The sequence below is a fragment of the Podarcis pityusensis genome, assembly GCF_964106645.2.
Source record: "Podarcis pityusensis genome assembly, chromosome: Z".
NCBI lineage: Eukaryota > Metazoa > Chordata > Lepidosauria > Squamata > Lacertidae > Podarcis > Podarcis pityusensis.
In genome coordinates this window covers 8,982,055-9,007,367 of record NC_138044.1, presented here as the reverse complement: position 1 = coordinate 9,007,367, position 25,313 = coordinate 8,982,055, and the positions used below count along the sequence as shown (strand labels likewise).

The 25,313-nt window shown below is 45.6% G+C and overlaps 1 protein-coding gene across 1 annotated transcript in view; it reads left to right on the top strand.

The window, feature by feature from the left end:
• Window positions 1–25,313, top strand: part of LOC308468891 (uncharacterized protein) — a 152,117-nt gene that overhangs the window by 63,296 nt on the left and 63,508 nt on the right. Inside the window, exons 10-23 of the mRNA XM_080991362.1 lie at window positions 719–757; window positions 2,668–2,721; window positions 4,101–4,154; window positions 4,617–4,724; window positions 5,291–5,344; window positions 9,019–9,072; window positions 10,860–10,904; window positions 11,162–11,215; window positions 12,525–12,569; window positions 15,906–15,959; window positions 17,249–17,293; window positions 17,697–17,750; window positions 18,150–18,194; window positions 19,939–19,992. Of these exons, the coding sequence (XP_080847488.1) occupies window positions 719–757; window positions 2,668–2,721; window positions 4,101–4,154; window positions 4,617–4,724; window positions 5,291–5,344; window positions 9,019–9,072; window positions 10,860–10,904; window positions 11,162–11,215; window positions 12,525–12,569; window positions 15,906–15,959; window positions 17,249–17,293; window positions 17,697–17,750; window positions 18,150–18,194; window positions 19,939–19,992 (759 nt within the window). The remainder of the gene's footprint in view (window positions 1–718; window positions 758–2,667; window positions 2,722–4,100; window positions 4,155–4,616; window positions 4,725–5,290; window positions 5,345–9,018; window positions 9,073–10,859; window positions 10,905–11,161; window positions 11,216–12,524; window positions 12,570–15,905; window positions 15,960–17,248; window positions 17,294–17,696; window positions 17,751–18,149; window positions 18,195–19,938; window positions 19,993–25,313) is intronic.

Below are 25,313 nucleotides of genomic sequence, written 5' to 3'. Positions count from 1 at the left end.
AAATAGAATCTCAATGTTAAAGTGAAGTATAATGTTTCCCCTGCTGCCACCCCCATAGTTCTACCCTCATGGCTTTAGAATGAAACATTTCCCAGATCTATAGTTCCTCCTGATGTGTGTTTAGAGAGAGAGAAATATATTTAATTGGCCTGGGAGAAGAAGGCAGGGGAAGTGGGGTAGGATATGGTTCATCAGTCTCTCAGCCCTCCTGACAGATTGTCAGGGTTTTTAAATTTTATTTTTTGCCATTTCTGTTCACATTAATCAATTTGGGATAAACTTTAAAGGAGCCAAAGGGGTCTGCTGCTTCTTGATCCTGAGCTCAGTTTGCCCATCTGTCAACTGTCCAAGAGCGGCTCTGTGCGTTTTTTTTTTATTAGAAATATTTCCATATGTTGAAAGATCTTTGGTTATTTTCCTAGAAGAGATTTCTGAGCTCAGTTTCCTTCAATTCTCCCCTCAACCACTTCCCTCTTCCCCTTTTTAGAATGATGTGCAATATCAAGTTTCCGATTTCTCTGATCTCAGAAATTCAGTAAAATAGCAAACATTTTTGTGCTTTCCCTTTCAAAAGAAATCTGTCTTTTCTGGTTTAAAAGTTCCAGAGGATGTTAACCTTGTAAAAATCTTATTAGCTTATTTTTCTTGGAAAACAAAATTAGCAGTGTGTTTCTGTTGTTTTTTTTCCTCACCCTCCCTTCTTTTCTTTTTTTAAAAGCAAACCTCATTTTATCAGCTTCTTCGTGCGGGCTGGCCAGTAAGTATTCCCCCCCCCCCGGTGGTTGTTATAAAGGGTTCTAGCTCACCTTTCAAGGCACACTGCCCTCATAAGGCAGTTTGCAAAGATTTAAGATACACAACGTGAAGACACAATACCCCACTAACCCCTCTAATATTTTAGCAGCAGCAGATATCTACAAAGCAAATTAAAAAATCAGCAGACACTGGGCTGTATCCAATCTTAGTTCTTCTCGGAGGAGACCAACTGAATTTGATGGACATTACTTAGGTGCATTTGTTTCAGAGTCTACTCTGAGGTTATACAGCTCACAGAATAGAACAAAAATGGCTTTACGCTCACCTTGGAGATCACCAATGACAGACCATTGTATTTCCTTAGGAAGGGAGTTTCAAAGGTGTGACACCAACATAGACAAGATATTGTCCCTGGTAACCACCTCAATATCACTGGTCCCACTCACTGGACCAGAGACTGGAACCTCCAGTGCAGATCTTAAAGTTTGGACTGACTCATCCATGTACAGGTAGTCCTTCAGATAACATGGTCCCAAACTGTTCAAGAAGTGTCAGCTGCTGCTGTTAGGTCAGACGGGGTGATGCTCCACCAAGCTCAGTTTGCTCTCAGTCTAGCCCCCTACCTGCCTACCTTCTTACTTAAAGCCAGTTTGGAGCTACAAAGATGACCTCCCTCATTAATGAGCTGCTCAGACTAAGGGAACCCAGCAGATCTTGGAGCTTTAAAGCATGGTGCTGATAACACTAAGGTCACAGGTACGATCCCCATAAGGGACAGCTGCGTATTCCTGCATTGCAGGGCATTGGATTAGGTGATCCTCAAGGCCCCTTCCAGGTTCCAACTCTACAATGCTATGATTTTCAGGCCATAGCACTGGATTGGCTCTCTGCCATCACCTGATTTGCAGTGTCAATAGCATGGGTCAGCAAACTAAGGCCCAGGGGCCAGTTCCAGCCCAATTACCTTCTGGATCCGGCCTGTGGATGGTACAGGAATCGCCATGTGGATCAGCGTGGGGATTCTGATTGTTCGGGCTGTCCCCCCCCCACACACACACTGCGGCAGCACCTCCTCCCTCCTTCCTCCTGGCTTCTTCCCACCCTGCCTAGAGGAGGCCCATTGTAAGCAGCCCCTCTCCCAAGCCAGCCTTTTCACACTGCTCATCGTCCCTCTGCTGCCGCTGCCACCAGCCCCTGCCGCTCGCAAGGCACAGGTAAGCAGCCACCGGGGCTCGTCCGGTGCTGTGGAGAAGGGAGGGGAGAGTCAATGGGGGGATTCCCCCCAAAAAACAATATAGTCTGGCCCCCCACAGGGCCCCCTGCAGAAAAAGTTTGCTGACCCCTGGTCAATAGGATACTAGTAAGCTGGCCTGTAACTCCCTCTTCTTGCCACCAGGTGGCATGTGGAATTGGGTGTCACTACCAACCTAGCAGTTCGAAAGCACCTCAAAGTGCAAGTAGATCAATAGGTACCGCTCCGATGGGAAGGTAAATGGCATTTACGTGTGCAGCTCTGGTTCGCCAGAAGTGGCTTAGTCATGCTGGCCACATGACCCGGAAGCTGTACGTCGGCTCCCTCGGCCAATAAAGCGAAATGAGCGCCGCAACCCCAGAGTCGGCCATGACTGGACTTAATGGTCAGGGATCCCTTTACCTTTACCTACCTGACCCACAGGGAAATGCCCTGAAGCATCTGACCCCAGACCACAACATGCTTACTTGGGATTTTGTGTGTTTTTTGTTCACACATTTGCCTGAAGTGGAGTTGTGGCAGGCGGGGGAGGAAGAAGAGAGAGAAAATAAATGTCTGATTGCAGTGTGTGTGAAGGGGCCCCAAGTTTCACCAGGTTCATTCTCAGCAATTTGGTGGGTAACTGTGTTCCTTTTTATTTATTGAATACCATCATCTAGAGCCAGCCCGGACCTCCTGGACTACCCGGTCACCCAGGAAAGCCAGGACTGCCTGTAAGTAGCAGTGGGAGAGAAATTATGTTTGGTTCATATTAAATTCACACATTTCAAAACTATATGTGATCTGAAATGCAACGACACTTAGAAATTTGCATTTCTCCAACCAAACAATGTATGTAAACAATGTGTAGGGGAAAGTGTGCATAAAAATTCACTGGCAAAAAACAATGTAACCCCCCATCCCCCAAAGAAAAGGAATTATTTAAAACTAAATGTAACAGCATATACCAAATATATTCAGAACCGAAGCAGTGAATTCTAGAATAAAACCTTAATAACAATTGAGCCAAGGATCTACTGAGTCTATATGTGGGAGCCAGGACAGATATAGCTTCAGCAGCAATCAGCCTGAGACTTAGCCCTGTATGGGAGCAGCAAATGCATCCTAACTGCTAGCTCCTCCTTCGTTGGAAAATTTATCTTCAAATAAAAAAGCCCAGTCCTGCTCCATAAGTCATTTGCTCTGGCGGAGCAGGGACTCTCTGGGGCTTCCCTGATGTAGTCCTCTTACTTAAAGATCAGCAGTGCAACTTTGTCAGGCAGGGCCGTCTTAAGCATTTGTGGCACTGGGGTGCAAAGATGCGCCCGGCGCGCCCCCCCCCCAGGTTGCCCAGAATTGTTAGCCTTTTTTAAGGGTGGGCCGGCGCGACGCACAAGGCAGAGCTAGCCTGGCCGGCCACCTCATCACCAACAAAGGAGCCCGAGGCAGCGGCAGCAGCAGAACAAGGCTGGGACCGGGCACCTGGGAGGAGAGTGGGCAAGCAGAGCCCAGCACAACAACAGTTGAGCCCGAGGCAGTGGCAGCAGTGACTGAGCGAAGCTGGGCACCTCGTCTGAGCAGCGTGCACTGGGTGGGCCTCTTGACGGCCCGTCAATCCCAGGCACGCAAGAGGGCAGAGCTGGCCAGCTGCCTCAGTGCCTCGCTCACCTGCGGCAGAAGAGCTGCGGCGCTCCAACGGGCTCTGTTCCACTCGGCAATGGCTGTTGGCTCTTCCCAATCCCCGGACTCCAAATATCAGCCCTGGACTCTCAGCCTGGTGCCCCTGAGAGCCCAGCGCCCAGGTGCCCTGCACCCGTAGTGCCTAAGGGTAAGATGGCCCTGTTGTCAGGTCAGAGAGGCACTAGCATTGGAGACTCCTCTTGCAGAAGTGTGTCTGGGGCTGATCATCTCTGCAGTTCCCCTCCTTACCCAACCTTATCCCCTGAAGAAGAGGATCTTGACACCAGGATCATGGCAGCTGGAATATCCAATATCTTTGGGATATATTCTTCCCCCAGTACAGAATTGTGACCCTTGTTTTGGGGGGCGGTGGGTGAGGGGAGAGGGTTCTACCTTTGCGATGACTGTATTTATGTTGAGCTTTTATCTGCAGGGACCTCCTGGACATCCAGGGGAGTCAGGTGTAAAAGGATGGATTGGATACCCGGTAAGACCCACACTGTTTCCCATCTCCTAGTATAGTGCAGGGCACCACCCCCTCTTGTCACTTACTCTCCTGCTTTCCCTGGATCGGTCCCCACAGAGAAACAGTGAAGATGCATGCACAACCACACACATGAACGCTGCTTTTTCAAGGAAAATCGTATCCAGTAGAGTTAACCTGAGTCTCAAAAAAGCACTTAGAGCTTAAAGAGGAAGTGGGGAAGAGTGCAATTTTCCCAATTTCTTTCTCTTTTCAATGGAGAGAAAAAGCTAACTACCCTCCACACTGCATGGTCAAGGGTGCAGTGAATAGAGTAGCTCAGAGGCTTTGTGGGGCATTGGGGGAAGACAGCCAAAGGTGCCACAGGTGGCACTTTGGCAACTCCTGAACTAGGGGATGCAAAGTAGGACTTCATGCATATCTTCCTTCATTATGGTTTTAATGATAAGCTGCCTCTTTCTCAAGGGTGAACCAGGGCCACCAGGCCTTCCAGGTCATGCTGGGTTTCCTGGTTCAGATGGACTTCCTGGCACAGATCAAAAGTCCGGACAACCTGGCATCCAAGGTGAAAAGGTAGGAGCCCAGATTTAATAAAGCACTGGCAACTTTCCCCACCCCCGCACTAAAAAATGGCTTTGCTTAGTGCTGCCACTAAAAGGAAGGTTGGAGATAAGTTAGTACCTTGTTTACCCTGGCGCTAACATCCTAACATAAAATCTGCAAGTGGATCATTTTTCAGCAGCCAGGGCTGCTATCGGAGTTTGGTGTTATCTGGGAGCAAGATCTATCACCTTGCACTAGAGCTACTGATGATTCTCAGAGCCTCTACGTTCCTGGCTTGTAACCACTGCTTATTTACCTCCCCTCTCCAGTGTGCATGTAATGATCAGTGTGGAAATTTGACATTACATCCATCTCTTGTCTTGGACTCTCCTGCTGTGTGCACTTTACCCAGAAGAAGAGGTTAAATGAGCAAGCGGCAGCAGCAAGAAGGAGATGGGTGTACTGAGATCATCATGCTCAGGCACCCAGCAAAAAGAAACAAGAGCCACCCCTGTCAATTGTACCTCCTGGAACCAAGCCTAGTTCCCCAACTTTCTGTGCTTAGTTATGTCTCTGCCTTTCCCCTTTCCCTGCAGGGTCCACAAGGATTTAGGGGAGACTGGGGGCCTGCTGGAGACAGAGGAGATGAGGTGAGTTGGAACTACAGGCTTGTTGGAAGAACCCAATAATATTTCTTCTTTTACTACCAAAGTCACTTGCTATTAATTTGTTCAGGAGCTGCCAGTCCCATCAGCTGCATCTGGGCAACCTAATCATGATTTAAACTGTGGTACAAGAAAGGGTTCCCTAGCCGTAATTAAGATTGCCGGAAAAAATATCAACAACCTCAGATATGCAGATGATACAACATTGATGGCAGAAAGTGAGGAGGAATTAAGGAACCTTTTAATGAGGGTGAAAGAGGAGAGCACAAAATATGGTTTGAAGCTCAACATCAAAAAAACAAAGATCATGGCCACTGGGCCCATCACCTCCTGGAAAATAGAAGGGGAAGAAATGGAGGCAGTGAGAGATTTTACTTTCTTGGGCTCCATGATCACTGCAGATGGTGACAGCAGTCATGAAATTAAAAGACGCCTGCTTCTTGGGAGAAAAGCAATGACAAACCTAGACAGCATCTTAAAAAGCAGAGACATCACCTTGCCAACAAAGGTCTGTATAGTTAAAGCTATGGTTTTCCCAGTAGTGATGTATGGAAGTGAGAGCTGGACCATAAAGAAGGCTGATCGCCAAAGAATTGATGCTTTTGAATTATGGTGCTGGAGGAGACTCTTGAGAGTCCCATGGACTGCAAGAAGATCAAACCTATCCATTCTGAAGGAAATCAGCCCTGAGTGCTCACTGGAAGGACAGATCCTGAAGCTGAGACTCCAATACTTTGGCCACCTCATGAGAAGAGAAGACTCCCTGGAAAAGACCCTGATGTTGGGAAAGATGGAGGGCACAAGGAGAAGGGGACGACAGAGGACGAGATGGTTGGACAGTGTTCTCGAAGCTACAAACATGAGTCTGACCAAACTGTGGGAGGCAGTGGAAGACAGGAGTGCCTGGCGTGCTCTGGTCCATGGGGTCACGAAGAGTCGGACATGACTAAATGACTAAACAACAAAAACAACAACAAGAAGAAAGGGTTTGGTAAAGCCAGTAACCCCAGAACCACCCCACCTCCACAAGATGGAGAGCTGCCTCCCAGAGTTAGCAGCTAACAGCAGTTCTACTTAGCTGCTTACAGATGCTGGGAGCTTGTGACCAGGGGTATTTGTGAGGGAGGGCTCTTAAGAGGGAGGCCCAAAGTTCTGCCTCACAATGTGTGCATACCCTCCAACATTTCTCTGATGAAAATAGGGACATCCTAAGGAAAAGCGGGACATTCTGGGATCAAATCACAAACCGGGATGGCTTCTCTAAATCAGGGGTGTCCCTGGGAAATAGGGACACTAAGAGGGTCTGTGTATGTAGGACCAAGAGACATGGATGGTGATGGACTCACAAATCCAAAAAGGCATGACACACAATAAAAAAGGGAATGGGAGGGAGGAGGAAAAAAGCAAGCTCAACTACAGGTTCTTAAAATTACAGGTGATATCATTGGTAGTTCTGACTGCCTTGCAGTTGATAAAGAACAACCCTCCCCTGAAGCATTCTTCCATCACAGAACAAATCACAAAGCAGAGCACTGGAAAGGGTCTAGCCCAGGGTAGCTCCTGTCCAAAAATGTAACAGGAAACTACATTTTGCTACAGCTTCCTGGCTCATGCAAAGGGAGGACTGGAGAGGCTGCTAGGGAGAACTGAAGCTGGTCACTATTTCAGTTCATTAAGCTGAGATTTCATCATTGGAGCATTCCTAATGTACTGAACTCCAGTTTGTTGTTTCTGCAAGCATCGGGGGGGGGGGGCTACTTGTTTCCCTCTCCTGTTTGCTGATTAGCTTATTAACCATGTGCAACAGCCATCTTGTGATCTAAATAAGATTCATATTTTTCAACACAGTGCTGCAAACACTTGTGGAGATCAGGTTCACCAGTGGCAGGCAGTTATGAACCATGCCAAGTTCAAGTCATCCAAGCAGCAGACAGGGTGCCCAGATGATGCTCAGAGCAGTCAGGGCAGCTGGCTCATAGACTGGTAATTTGTGCAGGGGAGCATTCAAGAGCAGTTTCCCAACCCTACTCACCTGTAATCTAAGAACTTAAGAAGAGCCCTGCTGGATCAGGCCAAAGGCTCATGTAGCCAAGTACTCTGTTCTCACAGTGGCTGACCAGATGCATCAGTGGGAGGCTTCCTGCTAGCAGGACCAGAGTGCAACAGCTCTCTTCCAATAATTTGGAATTGAAAGGCAGACTACCTCAAACACTAGAGGGAAAACAGAACCACCAAAAGCCTTGTCCTCCATGTGTCTGTATGTCTAATCCTCTTTCAAAGCCACCCAAGTTGGTGACCAACACTACCTCTTTTAGTCGCAAATGCCATAGTTTTAACTTTGCACTGTGTCAAAAAGAATACTCTCTGTGTACAGTTCTGTCCACCTCATCTCCAAAAGGATATTGTGGAGCGGGTGAAGTAACTGTGGGAATGCTTAGGAATGCGGGGGGTATATATTGTCTAAGATATCCTATCCCAACTTGTCTTTTCAAGTTCAACAAAATCAGCAGAGTTAACATTCCCCACTTTTTTTAAACACACGCACAGCAGATAGCTTGCTCAGACTCGTTAGAGTCTCTGTAAATATTTAAATACGCAGTCTTCTGTAAAGTATAAAACATTTACTCACAAGTAATCATCTGTTCACACAAAGGTTCCCAGAAGGCAGACTTAAAAGGTTAAAACATAGTTTAAATGTGGTGGCTATCTCCTTATGGGAGAAAGCCCCCCTTTTCTTCTCTTGGCCTGGAGCCAAGGGTGCATCTTAGTAGTGCTGTTGTTAAGATGGCATCGATAGAGACAAGAGAGACAAGATGGTAGCCAGCCTGTGGTTCTTTCTACTTCTTGAGAGGCCACCCCCATCTCAAGTTACACATAGGAAGTTTCGTCTCAGTCCTGGAAAGCAGGAAGTTCTGGCTGGAGGACTGAGACAACCTTCATGTCTACTCAGCAGTGTTGTGTTTCACTGCACCTGATTCTTACATCCCACAGTAACTCCCCTATGAGGAAAGGTTGCAGCAGCATTTGCGACTTTTTTCGTTTACAGAAAAGGTGTGTAAGATGTGACATGATAAGTTTACAGAATTATGTATGACATGGAGAAAGTGGACAGAGAAGAGCTTTTGTCCCTCTCTCATAACGCTAGAATTCATGAACATCCAATGAAACTGAACGTTGGAGCATTCAGGGCAGACAAAAGAAAGTCCTCCACACAGTGCATGGAACTCATTTCCCCAGGAGGCAGTGATGGCCACCATCTTGGATGGCGTTAAAAGAGGGTTGGACAAATTTCTGGAGGATAAGGCTATAAATGACTACTAGTCATGAAGACTATGCTCTTCCTTGATGTTGAGAGGCAGTAATACTTCTGAATATCAGCTGCTGGGAACCACAGGATGCAATCCCAATATTACAAGAAGGCTGAAGTCATACAGCCACTTTTAATCCCCACTGTCTCATCCTTCTGCATGTGTAGATCAGGCCTAACTGTTGAGGATCCAAGCAATGTGCATCCCATGTGTGTGAATGAACTCCGGCATCCAGTATCCAGAGAGATAATGGAGGGTGCCTCAATAATTTTATCATTTTTGTATATGTGTCACTATGGAGCCTTTGAAGTTGGTCAGGACAATAAAATCAGCTGTATGTGCCTCTTTCAGGGTTTTCTGGGAGATCCTGGCCCTCCTGGCGAAAAAGGAGAAAAGGGGGCAAAGGTGAGTGTAGCAGTTGAGACCCCACCCACAATAAACACATATTTGATTGATTTATTTTTTAAAAAATATTTTTATACTGGTGTTCACAAAATAAAATAAAAAATAAATCTCAGAGCAGTTTACACAGGTACCAGGCAAAAGCATTTCCTTTTCGGCAGGCCTTTGACTCTTATCTGTGACCTTGAGTGGGTGGGATCTTTAATCCTGCCACTTCAAAATATGTTTGGATTTTAGATTTTGTTTGTTTGTTTTCCACCCATTTATGTGTTTGTTTATATATTGTAAGACATATATTGTAATCATCATCACCATCACCATCACCATCACCATCACCATCACCATCACCATCATTTTATTATCTGTATACCACACATCTGACCAGGTTGCCCCAGCCACTCTGGGCAACTCCCAACAAAATATTAAAAGCACAATAAAACCTCAAACATTAAAAAAAATCCCTGCCCTCTTTTATAAACTGTGCATATATATTTCCACCATCTCCACCTCCTCCTTAAGATAAAATTGAAGAGCAGGTTAGCAGCCTTCAGAAGAACTGTGGAGGAACAACAACAACAACAACAACAACAACAACAAAACAACAACAACAATTTTACTATTTATACCCTGCTCATCTGGCTGGATTTCCCCAGCCACTCTGGGCAGCTCACAGCATATATCAGAACATACTATAACATCAAAACATTAAAAACTTCCTGATACAGGGCTGCCATCAGATGTCTTCTAAAGGTGAGATGGTTGTTTATTTCCTTGACATCTGAAGGGATGGTGTTCCACAAGGAGGGTGCCACTAACAAGAAGGCCCTCTGCCTGGTTCCCTGTAACAGTAAGAGAACCAGCAGCAGACCCTCAGAGGAGGACCAGTTTAAGCCAGCTGTACTCAGCTTCTCTGGAGGAATAACCCAAACATCATGAACCTTCTGCTTGTTTCTTTCACACAGAGAAGCTTCCAGAACCCTCTTGAATTAATTAGAATATGAAAGATCTCTACACATCAGAGCAATATTTTCTGTACCAAGAAATGCAAACTGACAGTTATATGATCCCAGCTGCCACTCCCAGTCACCAGTCTAGCTGCCGCATTCTGGATTAATTGTAGTTTCCAGGTCACCTTTAAAGGTAGCCCCACGTAGAGCGCATTGCAGTAGTCCAAGTGGGAGATAACCAGAGCATGCACCACTCTGGCGAGACAGTCTGCAGGCAGGTAGGGTCTCGGTTGGCATACCAGGTGGAGCTAGGTGGAGCCCAGCTGCCCTGGGCACAGAATTGACCTGTGCCTCCATGGACAGCTGTGATGATGTCCCCCAGTCTGACTTTCAAGCTGCCCACCCTCTGTCCTCCTAAAACAATGCTTCTATCTTATTAGGATTCAACCTCAATCTGTTAGCCACCATCCATCCTCCAACCACCTCCAGACATTCACACAGTACCTTCACTGCCCTCACTGGTTCAAATTTGAAGGAGAGGTAGTTATCATTCCATTGCAAAGGCGATGATTAAAAACAACCCATAGAAACATGCCCCTCCCCCATGTCTGTATTATTGCAGCATCATAACACATGAAACAGCCATGGCTCCCCCAAAAGGGAATTCTGGGAACTGTAGTTTGTTAAGGGTGCTGAGAGTTGTTAGGGTACTCCCTTTCCTCCTCACAGAGCTACAATTTCTAGAGTGGTTTAACCATCTCTTCCAAGGGAACTCCAGAAGTCAACACCAGGATGTTTGTATCCTTCACTGTATGTCATTTTTCATTTTATGTCATTTTTCAGGGGGCCAAAGGAGAATGCGGACCTTCTGGACCTGTTGGGCTCCAGGTAAGCAATTTGGCTATATCACTTTGGCTATATAATCTATCTTCACAGCAGGGATGGGCAACTTCTCATGGTTCCCTAAATCTTTAGCAGAGCAAATGTATTTTGTCAAGATCCCTGAATCTGATAGTGATCTGGGCTTTTGTCCAGATGATAGTGTGACTCTCGGGTTCAAAAGGTTCGCTTCAGTGTCATTATCATCAATAATTAACATCACCTCCAAATATTATTACATGACATTATAGAGGTTTGTCTTACAGGGTTTGATGGGCCCTAAAGGTCTTCATGGTTTTCAGGGTCTCCCTGGGCCAAAGGTGAGTGATTCCTGCTCTGCTCCTTTAGTCCTCTATTCTAAGCATGATACCTTTTCTTTTTTTGCAGTCCCTATTAATTATAAGTAATATGTCCTGATATCACTGTCGCTCATTTGCCTGGTTAATTTTTTTATTTGATTTGATTTATATCCCACCTTGCCTTCAAGGAACTTAAGGTGGTATCCATGCTTTCCCCCTCTCTATTTTATTCTCACAACAACCTAGACTAAGAGTTTGGGGCTGGCCCAAAGTAACCCAGTGAACTTCATGATTGAGTGGGGATTAGAACCATGCTTTCCCAGGTCCTAGTCCAGCGCTCTAACCACTACACAACCCTGGCTTTCTATTGTACAGGCCTTAGTGTTAGCAGTTTTCCATTGACAAGAACATTGCTTAATTTTGCAGCAGTCTGCAGCCCTGACTGAGTTTGCTCTTGCAATGGCTTGATGAAGTTTGGATTTCTTTTGTTTTTAATTTGGTTTCAAGCTTTCTAACCTGCCTCTCTGCCAAGATACTTAATAGGGATAAAAGCTGTGTTTACTTTAAACATATTATATTATTTTAATTTTATCTATCAATCCCTTCATAATTCAACAGAAATCTCTAGCTAGTTTTTGAATCCCAGCAAAAGGCAGCATAAGCAAACAATACAAACTTCCTATTCACAATCCAGTAACTACTAATCATCACCATTCCACATTCTAAGTAAGATAATGAGTAAATAAATATCTCTAAACAATGTACATTAATATTTTTTAAACTCATGAGAGAAACAAAACATATACAAAACATAAAAATGTATCAACCTGTATCAAAATGCAACTTAATTTATAATGTATCAGAGAGGATCTATATTAAAGGAATCAAAACTATGCACTACCAAAAATTGATTTATGTGTATAGGCATAGTCACTCTTATTCTGCATGATGTGTTTTGCTTTTGCTAACTATAAAAATATCAGGCTACGGGTCCACCCTCTACAGAATGCTGTGACCCTCCAGATGTTGCGGGACTATAACTCCCACTATTGGTTGTGCTGGCTCAAGCTACAGAGGGAAGGCCAGTGGCAGAACATCTGCATTGCATGCAGAAGGTCCCAGGTTCAATCCTTGGCACCTCCAGGTACGGCTGGGAAATATTCCCTGCTTGGAATTCTAGAGAGCCTCTGCCAATCAGTGTAGACAATACTCAGCTAGATGGACCAATGTTCTGACTCTGTATAAGGCAGCTTTGTACGTTCTTCATAAGACTGAGGAAGTTGTTGTTTAGGAAGGTAATGTCTAATTTAAACATTTTATCCTGTTGTAGGGAGATGCCGGCTCCATGGGCTGTTCAGGACGTGCAGGGCCTGTGGTAATAATTTCACGTTTTCTTTAGTCACTTGTAAAATCCCATCCTGCCCCAGTGTTTTTCATTAACCTGTAAAATGTCAAAATAAAGCAACAATGCTTTTAATAAGTTACCCAAACAAGTGGGGGAGATAGATAGAACAGCAAGCTTTCCTCCCTCACTGATTCCTTCTTGACTAATTACTTGTTACAGTGGTACCTCTGGAACAAACGGGATCCATTCCGGAGCCCCGTTCACATCCTGAAGTAAATGTAAGATGCGTCTGCGCGTCTGCGCGTGCGCAGGTCACATTTTGCCACTTCCACGCATGCACGTTTTGAGCATCTGCACATGCACGAGCGGCGAAACCCGGAAGTAACATGCTCCGTTACTTCAGGGTCTCCACAGAGTGCAACCCGAAAATATTCATCCCAGAGCTACTTCAACCCGAGGTATGACTGTAGGTGTTTTTCTCTCAGGTTCTACATCCTTCCTCTTTCTTCTCCAGTTCAATTAGTATTAGAGCTTCCTTTGTTAATCTCACGACTTCAGGATGGCCATATGTCAGTTTGTACTCATAATAGCCTTGTTTGCCATGAGTTTCTTGTGATTAAAATGATGGGGCTGTTGAGTCATGAGGAGGGTTGAAAAAATTATCTAGCCCAATTTCCAGACTCCAAGAATATCTACAATGCACATTTAAGTACTGGTTGGAAAATAAATTACTCTCCTTGAGGAATTCTTGGAACTGTAATTTTTTGAATGATACAAATACTGACTAGCAGTTTCCAGGATTCTTTGGAAGAAGCCATGATAGTACAGTCATACCTCGGGTTGAATGTGCTTCGGGATGAGGGTGTTCAAGTTGCACTCCGCGGCAACCTGGAAGTAACAGAGCGCGTTACCTCCGGGTTTCGCCCCTTGCACATGCGCAGACGCTCAAAATGACGTCACGCGCATGCGCAGAAGCGCCAAAACATGACCCACCCATGCACAGACGCATGGACATGGGTTACCGCTGTAATCAGTCTGTAGTTCAGATCGTCCATTAGGACTTTCCTTAGCCATCACTTTATATGGGGCAAGTGTGGGAAGAACTTAAGAGCTTTGGGCAGCTGTAAAATAAGCAAATCCCATGCTAGAGATCATTAGGAAAGGAATTGAAAATAAAACTGCTGTTATAATGCCTTTATACAAATCTATGGTGGGACTACACTAGGTATGGTTCTAGTTACCTCACTTCAAAAAGGATACTGTAGAATTGGAAAAGATCCATAAAAGGATGACCTATATGATCAAGAGGAAAGAGAAGACCCCTTATGAGGAAAGTTCCTACTGCACGTCACCAAGCTAGCACTTTAGAGAATCAGGGGAATGCAGGAGGAATGTCTCTGTTTAGGCCAGACCCTTGAAGGCTCTAAAGTTCTCTCAAGGGGGTGGAGCTTGGAGAAGGGAGTATGGAGTTGCTGACATCATTCTGCCACAAGAAACAATGGAGTGTGGCTCCAGGAGTGAAGTCAAACTGTTGGAGAATCACAGTGCATGCTGTGGCTGCAGAGACTAGTAACTCATAACTGCTGCCTTCCGCAGCACCAAAGTAGCAAGCCTGGGCAGTGTGTATGGAGGTCCTGGGCTGCCCAGATGACAAGACCCCGTCTTGGTCTCATTGATGTGGTCCAATGGAAAGCAGAGCAATACATTTGGCACCATCTGAGCTGCAGGAGGCGTACAAGGTACCATCCAACCATCTTAGTGTCAGGATGCTGTCAGCAGCTCCCAGCTGGTTGCCCAGGAAAGTATAAAGACCAGGAAATGTTTCTGTCTTTAAGCTCTTTGCTCTCCTACTTTTAAGGCTCACTGGATTCTGGGAGATGGAGGGTCTGGAATGCTTTCTAATGACAATGTCTCAGCTGGGTGTTGTTCCTGCTCTCCCAGGATTTCCCAGCTTTTCTCCTCATCTGCCTCTGGGCTTCTACCTCCCTCAAACCCCTGTTGTAAAGCTACACTGTCTTCCTCTTCCTCCTCCCTGGAAGGGTCAGGATGGAGAGGCAGTTTCTGTCAGTACGCCTTTGAGCCGGTGCTAGCAACTGGGCTCAATAACTGGTTCTGCCCCGACTGGGCTAGGCGACTGGAGCACTTCCAAAGACCTTCCACTCCTGGAAAACAGGTCTCAGTGCACTGGACTCACAGCTGTGCATTGTGAGCACCAGACTCAGCAGAGTATAAACAACACGGAAGAAAGCTGGGAAGCATAACTTCTTTTATTTCTAATAGCTGCTGCAACTAAAACTCCTGGCTTGCATGAGTGCTACAGCTCTCACTTAGCCATCTAATCACTACATAGATAACACACAGACTCCACACAGAGTCAGGCAGGAGCAGAAGAAGCGAAGAGCAGTTTCCGCCCCCTCCTTTCTGAAAACACCATATCAGGAGATTCTCGCAAAGGGAGGGGGTGAAAATATCAACAGTTTCCACCATTTCTTCTCTGCCCAGTTAGGGACAGAGACACTTAGGGACTGCACTCTGGATTTGCATAGGGTTTACTCTTTAGCCTTTTCTTCTCCCAAAGATGTCCCTCAAGGCAGCAGGTAGGAAGTATGGAGACAGAGGCATAAAAGGTTCCATTTCCTCCCAAACTTTGTTGGAGCAAATTGCTCACTCAGAGCTATCTCCAGTCCACTAACCTTTGCCCAGCCTTGCCTCAGGCCTTTCACTACTTTCATCATGAGGTCCAGCATTGTTTCAGAACATGACAATTATGCTCCTCATAGCTGTATGTTAATGCTTTTTGTTTTGTTTCATTTCATACATGTAAAAATATATATATGCTCCCCACAAAGTTTCCCTTTAGCAGAGTCCTCCAAATTTGCCTCAGATTTTGCTTCAGGAGATATTTACAATCAAATAGCACCTGTCAATAAATATTTTTTTTTTATTGCACAACTACATATTCTGTCGGGACGCGGGTGGCGCTGTGGGTAAATCCTCAGTGCCTAGGACTTGCTGATCGTAAGGTCGGCGGTTCGAATCCCCGCAGCGGGGTGAGCTCCCGTCGTTCGGTCCCAGCTCCTGCCCACCTAGCAGTTCGAAAGCACCCCTAAGTGCAAGTAGATAAATAGGTACCGCTCCGGCGGGAAGGTAAACGGCGTTTCCGTGTGCGGCACTGGTGCTGGCTCGCCAGTGCAGCTTCGTCATGCTGGCAACGTGACTCTGAAGTGTCTTCGGACGGCGCCGGCTCCCGGCCTCTTGAGCGAGATGAGCGCGCAACCCTAGAGTCGGTCACGACTGGCCCGTACGGGCAGGGGTACCTTGACCTTTTTACATATTCTGTCACCTTATCTGTGTTGGTGTTTATAGGGTGAGCTGGGGCAACCAGGACTGACTGGAGTGCAAGGAGTTAATGGCTCCCAGGTAAGTGTTCTGGGGATATTGAGGGGTGCAAATGCAAAATGAAAAATTCCATCCTCAGAGAATTTATTTGAACAGAAGTCAGGAGGGAGGTGGGGGAGGGGTAAGTGGATGTAAGATTAACAGAAGAACAACATGCTGGACCAGGCCAATGGGTCATCTCATCCAGCATCCTGTTCTCATATCCACAACCATATTCCTCAGTGGTAGACTTGTAAACAGGACCTGAGCACAAGAACACTCTCCCCTCCTGTGCTTTCCAGAAGCTGGTATTCAGAAGCATTACTGTGTCCAATTAAAAATTCCACATTTTGACAAGTGTTAATAAACCATTAGGGATGCGGGTGGTGCTGTGGGTTAAACCACAGAGCCTAGAACTTGCTGATCAGAAGGTCGGCAGTTTGAATCCCTGCGATGGGGTGAGCTCCCGTTGCTCAGTCCCTGCTCCTGTCAACCTAGCAGTTCGAAAGCACGTCAAAAGTGCAAGTAGATAAATAGGTACCGCTCCGGCGGGAAGGTAAACGGTGTTTCCGTGCACTGCTCTGGTTTGCCAGAAGCGGCTTAGTCATGCTGGCCACATGACCCGGAAGCTGTACGCCGGCTCCCTCGGCCAATAAAGCGAGATGAGCGCTGCAACACCAGAGTCGGCCACGACTGGACCTAATGGTCAGGGATCCCTTTACCTTAATAAACCATTAAGGTTCTCCACTCCTGATCTGCAACCTAAGTTGCCTACGTTCGTCTGCCCTTTGGCACATTGCAAAAACATTCATAACTCCTCTCCCTCCCTCCCTCTCTCTGTGTCTCTGTATGTGTTGAATATCTACAACTAGATTTCTTTGTTAAAAGCAATGAAACCAGAACATAGTTTCAGCTCTGCTTACCAGTTCTTGGGTTCTAAAGTAGCAACCAGCACTCTGCAAATGTTGAAAAACATCAACAGAACCAGTCCTGTCCTCTGAAAAAAGGGAATGGGCTGTGAAATATTTCCATGTGAGAAGAGGGGTGGGGTGCAGAAACTGTGGCCCCTTCAGTTGAGGTTGGACTCCCAACTCCCAGTAGTCCCAGTCAGCATGGCTTATGGCCAGGATGACTTGATAGTCCACCAACAATAGGGGAGGGGGGCACAGGATCCCCATCCCTAGTTTAAAAGGTTTAGATTTTTTTTAAGGATGAATACACCACTCCCACCAAGAGAAGGTTACTCAACCTAAAAGTATATGTATCTATGTATTATAATGTGACTGTGCGAGAGAGATAGTTGTTGTTGATTTATTTTTTGTCCTCTTCAGGGAGAAACGGGGCCTTCAGGCCTGCCAGGCCCACCAGGCCCTCAGGTATGTACTCATTTCTGGAATTGCTATGGCAACAGAGCTGATATGCCCAAGGGGTGTTGGTTTCCTGAGGCAGAAAAAGCAAAATACACCCTGCCCCCTTGTGTTCTGTTCTGTTTCTTCAGAAAGAAAATACTTAATCATGAACTTAATCATTGGGATAGAAAACACAAAGTTACAGGCAGCAGAAGAGTGGGTGGGTTTCCCATTGAAATCTGTGGGGAATTAAAATTAATAGGGATAAAGAAAATGAATGAACTGCTTCCAAATCATTTTTGAAAACAAAAAAAAAGTGCATTAATGGAGGAACTAAACAACAATTTCTCTCTCTCTCTCTCTTTATTTCTTTTGCATACCCTTCATCTGGTCTTGTACGATATCTGCGACTTCCTTTCACTCTCTTTAGGGCCCACAAGGCTTGGAAGGGAGGCATGGGCCCAAAGGACTAAGGGGATTACAGGTGAGTGGTCCATACCTTCCTTAGGGATACAATCCTCCAGATGTCTTGCTGCCTGGTGATCCTTTGAAACAAACTTTTTTCCCTTTATTGCAAATATAATAGAAATTTAAAAGCAGCGTCAGCTCACAGTAACAATGAAGATAATCCATCCATCCTAATTTAATCATCTATATTAATATAAACAGTCCTTATATCCAAACAGATGTGCAAACAAGATTGGTGATTACAAGCTACATGTTCAAGTGTAGAAAGCACAGTGAGACCTTCACTGAAAAGTGTATGGGCAGTGTTTATCCTTCCAGCCAGGTAGTATGTGGTTTTGTAACAGCTTGCAGGATCCACTTTTACTGTCCATCTGTTCATCCTCATGTCACGGTAATATAATCATTTTCCTTTTAGGGTCCCTTTGGGAGAGAAGGACCCCCTGGAGCCAAAGGACACCCAGTAAGCACAATATCTTTTTTTTTTCTCCTCTTGCCTTTTAAACAACCAAAGAGTTGCTCTTTCTCCCAATAACTGATTGGCACCTTTTTCCATCTTCACAAAAATCATCAGTGAGGAAAGAAAAAAAAGAACCACTGATGGTTAATATAGTCCATCTCCACTGCCCTGAAGCACAGTATCTTCTGCCTAACCAAGATCTTATGGGAACCTTTTTTGTCCACTTTTCTTTCTGTTGAAGTTACTGTGAGAATAGGATGCTGGAATAGATTCACCATTGGCCTGACTCTCCTTCTGTTCCTTTATTATTTTTACTAAATTTATAAGAACATAAGCACATAAAAAGGGCACTGCTGGAACAGGTGAAAAGCCCATCTATTACAGCATTCTGTTCTCACTGTGGTGAACCAGATGTCCCATAGGATACCTACTGGACCGCCTCTCCTGGTATGCCCTGTGGAGGACCTTAAGGACCACAAATAACAACACTTTGGAGGTCCCGAGCCTCAAGGAAGTTAGATTGGTTTCAACTAGGGCCAGGGCCTTTTCAGCACTGGCCCCAATTTGGTGAACGCTCTGTCACAAGAGACTAGGGCCCTGCAGGACTTGACATCTTTCCACAGGGCCTGCAAGACAGAGCTGTTGTGCCTGGCCTTTGGTTTGGACTCACTCTGACCCTTATGTTTCCCTCCCCTTTTGGTTTTGATCTATGGGCTACTTTTAAAATGAGGCTGCATTTTAAATTGCATTTTAACCTGTATTTTAAATTGGGGTTTTCCCCCCCTGTTATGTTTTTACTGTGATTTTATTGGTGTTAGCCGCCCTGAGCCCGGCTCTGGCTGGGGAGGGTGGGGTATAAATAAAATTTATGATGATGACAATGACGATGACGATGACGATGATGATGATGAAGCCCACAAGCTGGATTTCAGTGTGACAGCAGGTCGTCCCCCCATGATTTCCAGCAACTGGTTTTGGGAGGCATATCATGTCAGACAGTGGAGGTAGCACAATAGCTAGCATAACTAGTAGCCCTTTGACAGCCATATTATCCATGAATTTGTCTAATCCTCTTTTAAAGATGGTCCACATCACTCACAGTCACTACACCTTGTGAGAGAAAATTACATAGCTTAATTAGCCCTCGAGGATTCAAAGAAGTGTATAAAACAAGTTTGGAGTGTTGTGTTCTTAAAGCCAAGAACATGAGTCCAGCTAGATTTGGTCCAGTATCCACATCTCCTAGTGGCCTACCAAATGCCTGCCAGAAGCCTGCAAGGCAAGTGTAAATGCAAGAGCACACTCGTGATTCCCTGAAACTGGTATCCAGAGGCATGTATCAGCAGTACGGAACCTGTAGTCGTCCAGATGAGGTTGGACTATAATTCCTACCAGCTCCTGCCAAGTATGGTGAGTAGTCAGGGATGGTGGGCGGTGAAGTCCAGCAACATCTGGAAGGCCACAGATTCTCCACTCCTGGTATAAATAATTAAATCCCAGTGCCAAAAGAATGACAAATAAAACAGATGTGCAGCTGATGCAAAGGGCTTTGCATGCAGGAGGTCTTGGGTTCCATCCCTGGCATCTCTGTGTAGGCATGGAAAAGACCAGGGGAACTTCCAGCGTTGACAAAACTGAACTATTTAGGTCAGTGGTCTGACATCGTAAGATAGCTTCTTGTGTTTGTGTGTCCTGTTTTCTCCATGCTTGTAATCCCTAACATTATGCTTCCTTTGTCATGTTTCAGGGAGAAAGTGGTCTTTCTGGCCTAAGAGGGGTGCATGGACGAGATGGCCTAATGGTATGTGTTGAAATCTGCGCAGAGGGGAATGGTATGCTCCAAGCGTACTCGCTGTTCTCCTTTTACTTACTTATAAAATTATTCACATACTGCTTTTTCATAAAAAGGAAATATCCAAAACTGTTTACAGCAGTAGCACATAAAACAGTAGAATAAAAACCATATCAAAGGTTAAAATTTGACATCAGTTAACTACAGTGGTACCTCAGGTTAAGTACTTAATTCGTTCCAGAGGTCTGTTCTTAACCTGAAACTGTTCTTAACCTGAAGCACCACTTTAGCTAATGGGGCCTCCTTTTGCTGCCGTCGCGCCACCAGAGCACAATTTCTGTTCTCATCCTGAAGCAAAGTTCTTAACCCAAGGTACTTAACCAAGGTACTATTTCTGGGTTAGCGGAGTCTGTAACCTGAAGCGTATGTAACCCAAGGTACCACTGTATTGTGAGAAAGGTATATTCTCAGTTGCCTGCATTGGCCCAGTAAAATAAAAAGTTTTCAGCAGGCGTTGTAAACGTTGAAACAGAAGGTGCTTGCTGAATCTCTGTTGGCAGAGTATTCCGCAGGACTGGGCTGATGACACTAAAGGCCTAGTTTCTTGTTCATGGAAGTAGACAGCGGCACAGGGTCTTCTGGATAACCTGTTTATTCAGCATTCATTCTGATTTAATTCTGCAAAGCTTATGCAGTGAGACCGGGTAGTGGTGGTTTGTGAGTATATCCTGCAATATATCATTGATGCAGCAATAGTGCATTTATATTTGACTGTCAACACAACATTCTGCTTTATTAGTTGTTTCATATTGCTTCCCCGGTGTTGTTGCGTTATTCCCATCTGGAAGGGCCCTCTTGCATTACAGAGCAACAAAAGCAGAATAAAAAAGGAAGGAAGGAAGGAAGGAAGGAAGGAAGGAAGGAAGGAAGAATCCTGTAAAATATTACAGGATTTCAGCAAGAAGCTATGCTTGGAAACAAAGATTTTAGCTCTTCTAGTACATAAAGGCAGGTTTGGCTCTGTGCCAGTCGCTGAAGCAGAATGGAATACTCCCTTTCATTCTACCTAATCAAAATAAGTGAGAGACAAACAATGTGGGGTTCTTATGTTGTTGTTGTTTTTACTGAAAACTATTTGAGAAAGTATTTGATTCCCCCAGTATATACTTTCTGTTGCCCACCTTCTCTGCAACTGGTTGCCTCAGGTTAAACAAGTTTCTTAAACAATATAACAGGCATGCTAAATTCATTTGCAAAAAGCAAAAGTTACACTAAGTAGATACGGATGAGGGACTGGAGCTCAATGATAGAGCATATGCAAAAAGTTCCAGGTTCAGTCCTTGTCATCTCCAAAGACTTTTATCTGAAACCCTGCAGAGCTGCTGCCACTAAGTGTAGACAATAATGAGTATATTATAAGGCAGTTTTCTGATGTTTCCTATTTAATCCACTCCTTTATTAAGAGCATAAGAACAGCCTGCTGGATCAGGCCAATGACCTGGTGCCAGTGAGAAAACCCACAAGCACCAGAGCATTCTCCCTTCCTGCAATTTCTAGCAACTGGCATTCAGAAGCTTTGATGCCTTTAAGAGTGGATACAGAGAGTGAGCACCCTGTGAAGAGGGAGTGGTAGTTAAACCACTCTGTTTAAAGTGGTATCATAGCTCTTTAAACGCATGACCTGAATATGGCCTTAGTCATTTCCATTAATTCCACTGAAAACACATAGTCTCTCAATTACCACGTGGTTGCAAAATGACATTCTTCTTGCTCTCGTTTTCTCTCTCTATTCTCTGGTCACATCTGCACCAAACATTTAAAAGCACATGTCGTCTCTCAAAGGATGGAGGCATAGGGTGGGTGGGTCCAGGGGAGTTCAGGGTCCAGGGTGCACTTTTGTGCTCATGCCTTCCCATGTCTCTGTGAGGAGTATCAGAGCTTATAGGGTTAAACAGCTCAGAGTGAGCGTCGTGCCCACTGGGGGTGGTCTCCATCTGAGGATCTGTTCTTTGTTCTGTGTGAGACTGGTTTCGGTTTTAACCAAAGAAGGGAGACAACATGCAGTCTCCGGAGTTTCTGATTTATTTCTGCTATACAGTGGTACCTCGGGATGCGAACGGGATCCGTTCTGGAGCCCTGTTCGCATCCTGAAGCGAACGCAACCCGCATCCACATGTCTGCGCGTGATGTCATTTTGACCGTCTGTGCGTGCGCGTGCAGCAAAACCCGGAAGTAATGCGCTCCGTTACTTCCGGGTCGCTGCAGAGCGCAACCCGAAAATACTTAACTTGAAGCACATTTATCCTGAGATATGACTGTACAAATAAAGCTTCTTAGAATTAGACCAAGAAGCAGCATAGACTCTCTTTTCTGCATGCCGGCACACAGAGCACAGGCTGTCTTTGTACTCTGCTATCGTCCGGCAAGCTGAGTGGCAATGGAAGCACACCGGACAACCCCCCATCATCACAGTCTCTGCCTCTGGGTCAGCGCTGACCTGGGGGAGGAGAGCAGGAGAGTGGATAGCAATGATGCCACCCATCCTCCTTGGCTGTGGTGCACCTCGCACCTGGCCACAGCAGCTACACCTCTGGGTCAGGCCTGACCCAGGGGCAGATAACAGCAAGAGAGTGGGCGGCAACTTCCCTACCCCTCTACCCCTGGACTGTGATGCCCAGGAAGTGCAGCTCCACCACTGTGAAAGGATACTGAAAGCTGCAGCTTGCCTGTCACAGAGCTACAATTCCCTGTACCCTTAACAAACTACAGTTCCCAGAATTCTTTGGTGGAAGCCATGTATGGTGTGGCTGTAACTTCTGTTAAGTGGCTGAGTACCATGTTCCATCGGGGATCTGTCACAACATGCTTTGCCTTCAGAGGATGCTAGGTTCAATCCCCTCCATCCCTAGGTACGTCTGAGAACCTGGAAAGCTGCTGCAGTCAATGCAGACAATACTGGGCCAGTGGTCTGACAGTGTCCTATGTTCCTGTGAGCAGTGCCAGATTTATGTACAGTGGATGCTTGGGTTGCGAACGTGATCCACGCAGGATGCACGTTCACAACCCGCAGCATTTGCAACCCGCATTGCCGCGTCTGCGCACATGTGGGTCATGAATCGGCGCTTCTGCGCATGCGCAAAGCGTGATTTAGCGCTTCTGCGCATGCGAGAGCGCCAAAACCCGGAAGTAACCCGTTCCGGCACTTCCGGGTTCGTCGCGGTGCACAACCCGAAAACGCGCAACCTAAAGCGTCTGTAACCTGAGGTATGACTGTATAAGCTAAACAAGCTATAGCTTAGGGCCCCACTTTCTTGGGGGGGGGGAGTAAAAAAATTAAAGGGGAAAAAACTGGATATGCATTTCCAAAATATAAGATAAAACAACCAAATAAAATAAAACCTACATACAGCAACAAGTGTTTTGTGTTGTGTAGGCTCTTTTGATGTAAGTAATGGGCCCCGCCTACTAGCCTGCTCCCTAAAATATTGCTAGTTTGCTCATTTTTATATAGAGGGTGCCTAAATAAAATATGTATTTTATGATATAATACATATTTTGTTATGTGCAAATGGCTTTAGATACCTATTAGGTCCATAAATTACCTTATAGCATATATTCAACAAACAAAAAAGTGACAATTTGTTGTTGACAAAGGACAGCTGGACATATAAAGGGCCCCATCACCATCAGGAGACTTAAGTGTGATTGATTAGGTGTAGATTTTGGGTGTTATTCCTCACCCACCCTTCCTTCCAGCTTGGGTCTGATGATGTTCTAACTCAGATCAGGTTCCTCAGGAATGTTCCCTGTTTCTGCACCCTTTCTTCCTCTGTTTCTGCTTCTTCTCTTGTCGATCAGCTGATCAAAGCCCCAAGGTGACAGATGCTTGACATTGAGAAATGAGGCTGTCCCATCTCACTTGCACAAACTGGTAGCTTGAATATGGTAACAATTTTCCTGGCCTTCTGGCGATTCATCTTCACATCCCCTCCAGGCATTTCCTCCTGCAGGGAAGGGGCCCCTGGAGCTCAGTGGTTCAGCAGCTCAATGGTTTAGCATCTGCTCTGCATGCATAAGGCCACAGGTTCAGTCCCCAGCATCTTCAAGTAGCACTGGGGATTATGTTACAGGGAATGTCCAGAGAAGTGTAAATGCAATACTTAGGTACCTAAGCTGAACTAAAGCTGGACAATATATACTTGCACCCCTCAAACGGTTTGAGGCCAAATCCATTGCACAGCTTGTATATGGTGCCCAGTTAGGCCCCTTTGCCAATTGCGCACCATTAGAACTGGTACAATCTAAACTGTTAAGATCAGCTGGACAAGTGCCCAAACACATCTCCAGTGCTACAATATGTCTCGAAACTGGATTCGTAAGAATTGAGGCTAGAGTATGGTTCGCCAGACTAAATTACTGGCTGAGACTATTCTTCCTCCCAAGTGGCCTTGCTCCCTTAACTATTAAGGACAGTTTCCAGATGACGTGGAAATGTGCAGTGATAAACATACAGTGGTACCTCGGGTTGCATCCTTAACGAAACGTAAGATGCGACGGCGCATCTGCACATGCGCGGGTTGTGTTTTGCCACTTCCGCGCATGCGTGTGACGTCATTTTGAGCATCTGCGCATGCGTGAGCAGTGAAACCCGGAAGTAACGTGCTCCGTTACTTCCGGATTACCGCAGAGAGCAACCCAAAAGCGCTCAACCTGAAGCACATTCAACCCGAGGTATGACTGTAATAACAACTCTAGGCCTCACCCCACAGATCCTACTCAATATGGGGTATTAACAAGCCAAAAAAGCCCCATCAAACAGCACGTGGAAGATACAGAACACCAAGCAAATTTAGCCAGGTCCCTGAAATTTTTAATCAGTGAAATCAGAAGACACTTCACTTTCCAGAAGCCATATAGAACCAAACTCGAAATTCCAAAATAAAGTTTGGTGCTGATACAAATCAATACTAATCAGAGGTTCTGCCCCCTCTAACAAAAGCCTGCACCCCTAGCAAAAATCCTGGCGATGTCCATGCCACGCCCCCACCAGTTTTCCCGCAGATGGAGAGATAGTGATGATCTACCTGTTTTGTATGTGCTGATTTCTAACGGTGAGCTGAAATGCTTCCCCAGATGAATATCTTAAGGGCTGTCACATGAAAGAGGGAACATGCATGTTTTCTCCTGCTCTGGATGGTAGGACTAGAACCAATGGCTTCAAGTTGCAAGAAAGGAGATTCCAACTAAACATTTGGGTGGGGGGGATTCTGACAGTAAAAACTGTTTAGTAGTGGAACAGACTCCCAAGAGAGTTTGTAGACTCTCCTTTC